A 12,431-nucleotide genomic window follows, 5' to 3' on the forward strand; every position below is an offset into this window, starting at 1 on the left:
TTCGCTACACCACGTAGATTAAGTTTTACAGTCCGCTTAATATCGAAATTAATATATATTGGCGCGACCAATTATGATAGATTTTTTTATTGAAATACTCGTTAGCTATTTATCAGTTATCTAGTTGTTGGCAACACCGTAATAGATGGCGCCATCGGCAGTGGCGTGTCTCCACTCCTAGCCCTCCTAGTTCTCCTAGCCCTTCCCAGTCCATTCCCTTTTTCCAGTCATCAATCCTTTCCTTATCCCTTCTCCCTTAAAAGCGTGCAGCGCATCCTCAGAGGTATGAGCCTCTGCGAATGTTCATGGGCGGTGGTGATCGTTTACCATCAGGCGAACCACTAGCTCAGATGCCCGCTATGACATAAAAAAAAGAAAAAAAAATGACGTTATGACATTTGCGATTTTGTCGGAGCGCAGACCATAAAGAACTTAAAAATCGTCTTTGAAAAAGAAAACAGATGTTAGGTGGATTATTTTTGGTAAATTAATTGTGTTGAGTGCTAAATATGTTAATATACTGTTATATATAGGTCGATTATAAAAAAAATAATTTCCATCAAGTAATGTACATACAACATTGAAAAATATGTATTTCGACTATATTGTATATTTATTCATTACCCGTCGGTTGCCTGGAAGAAATAGCTTATAGCCATAAGGCCGCTAATTATATACATAATCCTTTGTTTCAATTATTATCATATATATTGTTTTGTTTGTGTATACAATAAATAAATAAAAAATAAATATGTATTGTTATAGATAGTTTCCTTATATAGTTAAATAAGGCAAGCTGTACTTTTATGTTATTGTTCAAACTGCTGTATAATTTACTCTATAACTGCTTCCATATATAATTATGTATATATATGAATAACTTCTTAAGATGAACTCGTGGAAATTAATTGGTTAGTTAACAGTGTGACAATCAAACAACCGCCGCATGCTTCACGTAAGCTACTGTAATGGGAATAAGCGCTAGCCGTGTTCTAGGCACTAAAGTCTATAGGTTATATTACAAAGAGGTTAAGTTTGTGAATTAATAACGATTTAGTGCGTTATCTCAGGATCTACTAAACCTACGTCAAAAATCCTAATTTCCTTAGAAAGCCACGTCATATGTAATTGTCCGTAGGCTATGTTTTTTATCCCGGCTCGAGACAAGCGTAGTCGGGACGAGGGTCTAGTTTAATATATGTACCACGTCCAATTTAAATATTAACTATAAAAATCTTGACAACAAAATTTACATTAAATAAGAAAGAAAATATTATAACATTATCTTTGGATATAACATCCGCTGCCATTGCATGTCCTAGATCAAATAACAATAAACAATAGCTGTAAAGAAAGGAGCGGGGGAGGGGGAAATATCATGTAATAATCGGGAATTACCACGCTACGAGATGTCAAATTATCAGAAAACAGTTTACATTGCGCCGTACATAAGAGTCACATTCAATCAGCAGCCAACAAAAGCGGACATGAACAACACCTAGTTACACAGCCTTTAATTATATCGAAATTGCTTTATGATTGACTTCGACTGGAGCGTGTGGGATGTAATCTAATTATTAGACTTTGCCTACAGTTTCTTGTTGAATAGTTTGTAGTTAAATGAATTAATTTGTTTATAAGCTTGCCTTATTAAAATTTATCTAATGACAGGGCGCGCTATTATTTATATACCTGCAAAACACATGACAAATTTTTATTTGTTTATTTAACGCATCATATCCCAAAAAAAAATATCTTATGCAATGTATTTACAACATGGACCTGTTAAGCCATGGCGAATATTTTTTTAAATTTACAATGATAACGTGAGTATTTAATTATATAAAATTTTTAATAAACAATTATTTACAATTTTATTTAAAATGAATGTTCAGTTTCGTTTGGTTCTGAAAAATATAAACTGATCAATGAGATCAAATAGATCTCATAAATTGAAGATAAAAGCACAGATTAGTAAATAGTTACTACGTAAAAGGATAAAGGAATATGATGTGTATTTAATTAGAATTTGTCGAACATCCTTTTTCTTTCTTTCCTCCCAACTCATCCAATCCTTTCCTTTGTTGCTGCTGAAATGATAAGCATTAATGGATAAATAGGTAGATGTATGGATGTTTGTTACTCTTGCACGCGAGAACTTATCGTATCTGTAGAAAAATTTGTATAGAGATAGATAATATATAATATATATATATATATATATATATATATATATATATATATATATATATATATATATATATATATATATATATATATATATATATATATATATATATATATATATATATATATATATATCTAATCATATCTATTTAATTATAGTCCACATGTCTATAATACGGTGTGGTGTAGCTTTATTATATATAAAGCTAGTATATAATAAAGCTACACCACACCGTATTATAGACAGGTGTTGGTTATTTCTAGAGTAAATATATTAACTATATTTTAAATTTTAATAAATTTACAATGATTATTATAGGCACATTATGATTTCCTGAATTATCGGGCCACGCCTTTAGTTTAGGGTATATCGAATAGCCAAGCAAGTTTTTTACGTGTTTCTAATCATAAGATACACTGCAACAATAGATGGTAGTTGGCAAAGTCCAGCGGGTCAAAGAGCAGCCCTTCATCAATCAAATCTGACCAAGGATTGTTCGAAAGTTATTTATCATTTTGTACTATTATGTAACTTCGGAACTGACTTTGCAATTTGAACTGTATCACGTTTGCGTGGGATCTATTTTTGGTATGAGTAGAGTCGACACTTGTAATATATGAAAATAGGAGGAAGTATAAAAATCGTCGATGTATGAATTAATTTCTTATTTTAGTACAGCTCCGGATATTGTATACAAAATGTTTTATGTAAATCGCAATTTATCATACTATTTGCACGTCATTAAGGTACAAACACAAAAACAAACGAAATTTTTAAACTAGTACAATAATAAAACTGCCCACAATAACACTTCAATTTATTGACGACTCCATGTATATGTTTCTTACATTATTTAGCGTACCTATATCCAGATCAGATGCTCAGTGGTGAACCTCCGACTTCAAAATCGATAAGTCGGGGTTCGTGCAGGAAAAAAATTGTTATTTTAATTTATCTGCACATGTGGATTACATCACCACTGCTTAAAGCGGTGAAGGAAAACATCGTGAGAAAACCGGCAAGACCAAGCATCAAACGGTTCGACGACATGTGACATCTGCCAACCCGCACTTGGCCAGCGTGGTAGTTTATGGCCTGAACCCTCATGGAAGCCTGTGTCCTAGAAGTGGGAACATATATGGGCTGATGATGCTGATGAAATATAACCTATTAAATATTAACCTATAATAATATAAGTATAAATCTACGTTTTTTTATCTGTAGTAAGGAAGCGCTTGACTGCCTGTTAGTGTAAATACAATTTAGTGCTCCATGATTGATAGAGGTATTTACATTTATAATAATCACTTGCCTCTGTCGTCGGCACCACTTACATACAAAACCAGTGATTGTATGTACATAATATGTAGGATCGTACAAAAAACTCTCCTTTACAAAACGTATCACTGTTATCAAGCTTGCCAATATTTTGAAAACCATTTATTCTTAGTCGAAACAATACAGTCAGTCCTTTTTGCAAATCCACACTTTTATCGCATAAAAATAACTGTCACGTCTGCGCTAGAATTCAGTTATTTCATTTTGCTTCGCCGTGATTGATAGAGAAATAAAAACTACATTTTATTTCGAAAATATTCTTTAGATACGTTTGTTAGCTAAATAGATTTGACTGCGCTGGCTTTTTTAGACGAATTCTTTGTACGATGAATGTACGTTGCGTATTGGTTAATGGATTCTAGTGTTAATATCATTTTGAAATACCGACACGAAAATACAGATGTTTTACACGCGTCGATGTCTGTTTGTGGCATCGTAGCTCTCAAGCCGAAGGACCTACATCGAGATTTCGAGAGTCGGTTTTTTAAATTAAAAATTTAATATTTTGTCATAAAAGGCGGGAAAAGCGCTTATGTCACCAACAGTGTTGCAAGTGTTATGTGGTGGTGGCCTAATAGTCTATTCTTCTTTTCTTATTCTTTTGATAAAAACAGTTTCTTGCATGCTTTTATGGCGAACTGTTCGAATGTATGTAACTGCATATTATTTTTTGAGCTTCACTCTTATTTAATTCTTTACTTCAGGAAATTGCATAATAAATACGTACGTTAAGCAGTACTAATATGCTTGAATGCCTAGTTTTTAACCTATTAAAAACTTTGCTAAGGAGGATCGTCTACAAACATACCTCTTTCAGCGAGTGCCTGACAGGCGATGACAGCGAAAACAACTGTCAGAATCTTCGACAGCATCTTGAATCTTGAATCACAAACACTTCATTACACTACACACTACACTACACTAGTACTGAAGTCTAAACGTTACTTATCCTTCACTCAGCTGTTACACCATTGTGGAGCTGAAACAAAAATAAAAGTATTACAATATTGTACATTTATTGGTGGATATTTATTGGCTCAAACGAATAGATCAATACATACAATAATGAGGACAAAAATTATCAAATTAGGTGCTGTCGATGAGGAATTACGCGCGTACATACTCATAAATTCTGATTTCTTAATATTTTTAAGTATATTGCGAGGGTTCCACCAATGAAACGATAAAACAGCATTTCAAAAAGATTTAATAGATCCTGAGATTAACGCGTTCAATCAAATAAACTATTCAGATTTATATCATTATGTATTTGTTATATATTTTTGTCTTGATACGAACGTATATTTCGTTTTTCCGTCAAATCTACTACCGAAGTTAGTTATTTAATACAGACCTTGGCAATAAATGAGTGGAAACTTATCGATCATTTGTAGAAAATTTAGATTTTATACTCGAAGCCTCGCAAGTGTGCTAGAATCTGAACTACGGTTCACGCCGCATTATAAATGCAATTCTGCGAAGGAATGTGTTCCGCAATACATTTAATCCTAATTAGGTTAAAGGTCAAATTGTTATTTAATTTATAATTAAAATTAACGATCTCCTTACCACATACAAACGAACGTGTGTGTGTGTATTATCACGTTTCTTTTACAATTGAAAACTGTTCAAAATTCAAGCTAATTGCCTTTTCATTTAAATCAGAAATAACAGTAATTTTCTATATAATCCATGGAACAAGTGCTGTTATTATTTGTCAGTATACCAGTAAACCTTGAATAGTATTCAGCCAACGCCTGTTGCGTTTACAACAGCATAACACAGTACACCAATTTCCTATGACGTCACCACTCCAGTGTAAAAACGTCCAGAATGCGTGTCAGATGCTATAAATACATTGCCGGCGGGCGCCCGGTCTATTTGTAGATCTACGCATACAAAACGTCCTATGTAACTCATACATTGTGGTTGAAACGAATTTTTATCTCCTTTATACGAAGATTTTGATAATCTGATTGACGTAGCTCCAATATTTATACTGGACACCGTATCCTATATATTATGCATTAGCTTTCCAACCGTGAGTTTGCTCGCCTATGAACCATACTATAATGTTAAAATTGGTTTTAATGGAAATAGAAACCTCTTTAAGTTATGACTTACAGCCTAGCTTATCCGAAGTTCATGTCTATACTAAATTTCATTAAAATTCAGATATTTAATGTAAACGATAAAGTTAATTTGCTGTATAAAATTTATCGTTAACTATAAAATTGCAATTAATATAGTGCGTTGTTCGCCGGCGACCTTGGCAAAAGACACAGGTTCAAATCCAGTCTCACGATCGATTTTTGTTAATCTTCATATTTTTCAAATACTATTTAAAAGCCGCATTTAAAATTGCTATTAAAGTTTTAAAATGTAATGGAAATATAAAAGGAAACTGACATTATAGACATGTCGTGGCCCAATTCAAATCACTATGGTTCGTAATCGGATATTTTGAAGACGCAATTAAACACTTTTCTATCGCGAATTCCTAGCCCAGTTTCAGGTTTTACAAATAAAAGTGTATTTATTCATTTAAAAACCGTTTCAAATGAAATGGAACTGTTTATTTGCACGATTTGCGGTAAATATGCAAGCTGTTATAGCAGTCAACAAAACAAAACGAATCGACAGTTGATTGGCATACGAATATTGATATTAAATGTTTACATAAATTAATCAAATTCAACAATTTCTAAATAAATGATTAATTATTTCTTTGTAACTGGACACATGTAAAACAAAACAAACATTAGGCAAAGAATAGATTATTTGTTTATTTGTTTTGACTACTACTTGACTGATTTAAAAAAAAAATTATGACTGGAAAGTTACATCCTTACCGAATAGCATGTGTAATTTTATAACCCGGGTCAATCCGAGAACAGTCAGTATAACTTACTTGTCCTAAATGTCCAAATAACGCTACTTTATGGATGCTATAAGCGGGCAACTGAGCTGGTGGTTCGCCTGATTGTAAGCGAACAGATACAGATATAATATGTATTTTTATTGGACAAGAGGGAGGCGCTTGGCCACAATATCACCTGCTGGTAAGGTGAGATGTGGCCTAAGATGAAACGCGCTCCCCTAGAAGGTACCTCACTCTTCTCTCGAAGACCCCAGCTGGTACTCGTCGGGAAGCACAGATTTCGGAAGCATGCCTTCCACCACACCCCTTGCAATTCGAATGAATTTAGGTTTGTAATCAGTCATTTTTTTCCATTACAATAACAATAATTTAACAATCATTTCACAGTCTATATATAATATTATAAATGTGAAAGTTTGTTTGTTTGGATACCATCCATCAATTACGCTGAAACTACTGAACGGATTTTAGTATACAGACAGGGTATGAGCTGACTTGGGTGATAGGTTACTTTTTATCCCGATTAATGCTTCCTTGGGGGTAAAACGAAATCTTGATATCCAGGCGGAGCGGGGACGAACGTGTAGTAATAACATAATAACGCATTATGCAAACAAAGAATAATAATTGAAGTATTGTTAATTAAAGATCATATCACAGCAAATTTAAGTTTTCAAGAGTCAAGTTTGAACAGTGACCCCTTACGCATAACTAATGCATTCAAATAATTAACCTAATTACTGGGCCATTCAACAGCTGTAGCGTTCTGCGGGATACATTGGGCCCACTTTGTTAATATTTAAACATGGCAGCCGCTCTGTACGAGGGATGAACTTTTAATTCAACTGTTTAGGATGTGGTTATGGTATTAAATGGGAAAGAGCGTTCGTGGATGTTTGTGTGGATGTAAATGATTCAGGAAAGAAACGGTGGAAAGGTAATGGACCATCCATTATAGGAGTGAAAATAATTTTTATGTTCCCATGTGTAACTCATTGTTTTATATAGTTATATGTTAATACGTTAATAGCAGGAATGAATAAGTCAAAATGCAAACTGAATCATCACAATCGATACATCCGATTAAAATTCTGAAGTAACAAAACACACTCCATTTAAAAACCGTCTCCTTTTTTGAAGTCGGTTGAAAAATTAATTTCTGCTACTGAACAAAATGTTTTTGTTTCTCAAATCTCATATTGTAAACGCATCAACAATTTTTAAAATATTTATAACTTCCATATAAATTTGAATAGCAGTCGCCGATTTTCTTTTATTAAGCAATAAATTATCATTTAACGATGACAAAGTCTCTAGCGATACCCATTACCCATATTCACATAATAATGCACAAGCTATTTGTAAAATAAAGTGTTAGCTATCAGACATTAAGGATAGTTACACTAAAGTACGTTAATGCGACCTAAATACGGACATTTATCAAATAACCTGTATCGAATTGATCGTGGATACAGTATCCACGTACATGCGGACAAACGTTCAAATATGTACACGCTGGTTAGCGCTGGAGCATTTATCCTAATTTCTAGGTTACATGGAAATGTAAATAGTTATTGAGCTCAGCATCCAGCAGTCAACAAATAAATAAAAAGGTATTTTTGAACTTGCATTGAAGAGAAAGCAGTACAGTTTTGGTAGCAGTGGTGACTCGGTGGTGAGGGCCTCGGACTTCAAAATCGATAAGTCGGGGTTCAAGCGTGCAGGAAATAAATTGATTTTCAATTTATCTGTGCATGTGTGTAATATCACCTCTGCTCGAAAGGGTGAAGGAAACATCGTGAGGAAACCGGCATTTGCGAGAATTTAAAGTTTGACGACATGTGAGATCTGCCAACACGCACTTGGCCAGCGTAGTGGATTATGGCCTGAATCCTCATAGGCGGCATGTATAGTACATACTTGTATATGGGCTGATGATGATGATGAAAAGAAAATGATAAATGATTTTTGATAGTATATTATCAAGTTATGAACATAAAACCCACGAAATATATTTTTACTTTTCACTGTATTCGTAAACGCTGAATTATTGAGTAAATTTTTCTTGTCTGTATTGCCCTTATAAATAGATCAATACGAAATTGACGAATGGATTTGCATCAGATGCCTCTTATTATAATAAATGCACTGTACATATAACGTGTTTTATTTCCTATTTTCATTATCTATAGCTAAATCTCTTGTGCCCAACCATGGCAATATTTCGATATAAGGTTCCAACAAGAACAGAAGCTTAAGGTCCCGTGTCCCCTAGAGGGGTATGGGGCAAATAAAGAACATCTGTGTCACTGATCGATTTTTATTATGGACAAGTAGGTGATCAGCCTTCTGTGTTCTAGATCGAGACATTGTTTAAGTAAGTCCCCACCGGGAATTGAACCCAGGACCCCACGGCTCTACGCTCACGCGTTGGAATCAAGGAAGTGGTCAATTATATGTATGCATGTACATTATTTTTAAGTATATTTGAGGAAATGACCACATAAAAAAATTTCTTACATACACAGTGCAAGGGTAAACATTAGGAGAATATTAAAAATAGCAAAACAAAAAACATCGTATCGGCATGACGTGACAAACCCCACATAGCGATATTAACTCTCTTTGTGGCTTTATTATTGTTACCGTTCAAGTTATAAGCGGCAGCGAGTCATAGTCCTTTAACCTTTATTTTTGTTTATTTATTCATAAAGGAACCTTGCAGCTGTTTGTAAGATAAATATATTAATAACATATAATAAAATATAAAAACGCCACTTATAAATAAATTATAGACCTTACAAGCTTGCCGCTAAGCCTGTGTGATCAATGAAAATTATCACTTGCCATACAAATCACATTTTAATAAAGCGCCATCTATTGGAATTTAAAAAATTTTGGAGAGATACGAATACGCATTATGGTGGATCTTCCCTTGAGAATGATATGTTTCACTCCAGTAAAAATGGTATGTAATTTTTAGCCTCCTGACTATCTGCAAATCGTGAGAGAAGGACAAACAAACACATTTTCGCATTTGTAAAAACTTAAACAATTTTTTTTGTTGTATGTTGTACATAAATTCTAATTAACTAAATAGGAATAAAGGTATTTTATGTAACTTAACATTATAAATGTTGTTTTGTATCCAAGTTCTATATTTAGCTATTTCCCAGAGCAGCACACATCGATCATACAAATTAAATAGGCATTAGTTCAAAGAGTATGACTTAAACCAACCTATTTCAATTGGAAAGGTAACCGCCACGCAAGAACAGGTGTGCTTCTAAATTGTCTGTTTACGCGCTGCGATAGCGCCGCCAGTGTTTGTACGCTACCGCCTATATTGAACCTAATTGCTCTATGGATCAGTGGTTTTTAGGTATTAATCCTTATTATTATAAATGCGAAAATAACTCTGTTTCCCTTCTTTACGCGTAAGGAACTGAGCCAATTTGAAATTTGGTATGAAGAGGGTTTAATAAGAAATTCCCTTTTTATTAACGTCGGTTAAGAGTATGAGAACAATAATAATAGTATCGGGATCGCGAGATTTACTCTTCTGAATCTATCCAGAGGCCCGCTCCTTTTCCTCACCCTTCCCAGCCCATTCCTTATTTCCCGTCGTCAACCCTTACCCCTTACCCCTACGAATGTTCATAGGATGTGGTTATCGCTTACCATCAGGCGAGCCACCTCTGTTACTTCAAATATAACCTATTTGTGATTCTACCTAATAAAATTAAAAGCCAATGGCCAGTTCTTATAACGGCACATTCTTACTTCCTTTTAGTACAAGAACTAAAACCAAAATGGTCATCACATTCACCATAGCTATGTTTTATATGATTTGATAAGACACATTGGCCCAGCTGGATCCATTGTTGGCCCAAGCAGGGGTGACGGGACTGCAGTGAAGCGTGAACCGCGTTTTAGCCCTTCTATCAATGCCTGTTACATTATCTCAGAGGTGACGTTTTATTGTATTTCCTGTTATTATTTCGATGAAATGAATGTTTTGTTTTTGTGCTGGGTGATAGCTTTCTCCCCTGACTTTGCCTCTATACGAGTAAAAGTAAAGTAAAACCACGGTACTGTAATAAGAACTTTTATTTGAATATAACTACGTGACATTCAACTAACTTCAAAAATGAAGGAAGTTATAAATTTTAAAGTATTTATTTGTGATTGGTTACCTCATAACTTTTTATGGGGTGAACTTATTTATATGATTATTTTTTGTATTTGAAAGCTGGTGCCTGCCATGTCTAATTTGGTCTAGATCTGACAATTTGAAGGCGATGTAGGTTTCAGTTTGATTTTATGCGAGTAGAATATTTAAGAAAATAAAGACTATAGGATTTTAAACGTCTCCTCGTTACCATGCTCGGTGTAAAGTGTCAAATAATATAATAATTAAATCGCGTTTAAAATCCGTTAGTATCATGGCTGTAAAAATATAAAAGTTTCCGAATCCCACTTCTCTATCATACTTGTAAAATATTCCCAATAAATATTTACTACGCATATGAAAAGGAATATTGTTCCTATCTATCCAGATTTTAGAACTATTCTTGGATCACTGATGGAGTCTGCCCATGTTCTGGCTCCCTCTTTTGGGAATAGCTGTGAATCTCATCTAATCGTATTGATAACACTCATATATTATGACATTACTAGTGTATTCATATATTAAAGTTTGGTTTCATGTAATAAATAGATATTTTGATAAGTGTAAAGTACACTTAATAAAGTAAACAAAAATGTCTTTCACCCATAAGGAATTTTAAGGAATAGACAAAATTCGAGGCGATATGAGGCGGGATTCGAACCTACGATATTCACCGCACCATGCCAACGTCTGATCTCTAACTTGGCTGGCGGTGATCCCGCCTCGAAAATCGAGTTTCTCCTACTTTTTCGGTTCTATGTGCCTCAGGGACACCCCATCGGTTTCCATCATTCAGATCCCGCCTCGTTATCGATTTTTCTTCTCTTCTTTAAAAATGTATTTATTAATAATAACATTTTGAACACGCAAAAGCTACTAAACCGATTACAATGAAATTTGGTACGTAGATAGCTGGACAACTGGAATAACATATAGGCAATTTTTATCCCGATATTCTTACGGGATACTGACTTACGCGGGTGAAACCGCGGGACGCAGCTAGTTTTCCATAAATTCTTATTAATATTATAAACTCGTAAGTGTTAGTTTCATTGACCTTCTTCCACGACGTATCGGAGGATTTTTTTGTATGTTTTTGTGGAGGTAGCTGGGAGACTAAAGAGTGACATATAGGCTATATTTAACAAAATAATATATCGCATTTTCATGGGAAGATCATTTGATTCGCTCATCCTTTTCAGACCATTCCTTGTCTCCAGTAGTCAATCCTGTCGATGTAATAAATGAACAGGTAATATTTAAATACCATCACTAGATAGCGTTAAAATAGATAGTTTTACGTAATAGAATAGAATCTAGATCCGAGAGAAATCGTTCTGTTATTCAATATCATTCTTGAGTTCGTATAACTAATGAAAATTATATTTCGTATCACTTTCCACGTCTACGCTTTCTCGTAGTAAAATGCATAAATATAAGGAGGTAACATAGAAAATTTAAGAAATAATGCTTTATACAATTATCAACTAATTTGTAATTAATTCAGATTGGTTTAAATTTTACTTTTCCAGATATATAGAAGAATGGAAAGCAGGAATATTGGATATTATATTCTTTTTGATTCAAAATAATACGTATAAAAATAAACATAAAACTAAAACACATTCAAATTGTTAAAAGTAGAGCGAATATTTAATGGGAGGAATCAGCTTTCAAACACAAAAAGATCGTCATCAAATTGGTTCACCCAGTCGAAAGCTCCAGTTACCATACCAAAAAATCATTGAAATTACGAAATACAGAACTTGAAGTCTTTTAAAATAAATCATTGATATAGATAAAAAAGCAGTAGTAGCGGGCAGCGCATTCGCAGAGGCACTACCTTTCCGAAC

General features: G+C 33.9%; 1 protein-coding gene across 7 annotated transcripts in view; it reads right to left on the reverse strand.

The window, feature by feature from the left end:
* Positions 1-12,431, reverse strand: part of LOC119835985 (hemicentin-2) — a 320,995-nt gene that overhangs the window by 282,590 nt on the left and 25,974 nt on the right. For all 7 annotated transcript variants that reach the window (XM_038361130.1, XM_038361129.1, XM_038361132.1 and 4 more), the window contains exon 2: positions 4,335-4,505. In XM_038361130.1, coding sequence (XP_038217058.1) covers positions 4,335-4,398 — 64 coding nt within the window. In that variant the 5' untranslated portion in view covers positions 4,399-4,505. The remainder of the gene's footprint in view (positions 1-4,334; positions 4,506-12,431) is intronic.

The sequence above is a fragment of the Zerene cesonia genome, chromosome 22 (assembly GCF_012273895.1).
Source record: "Zerene cesonia ecotype Mississippi chromosome 22, Zerene_cesonia_1.1, whole genome shotgun sequence".
NCBI lineage: Eukaryota > Metazoa > Arthropoda > Insecta > Lepidoptera > Pieridae > Zerene > Zerene cesonia.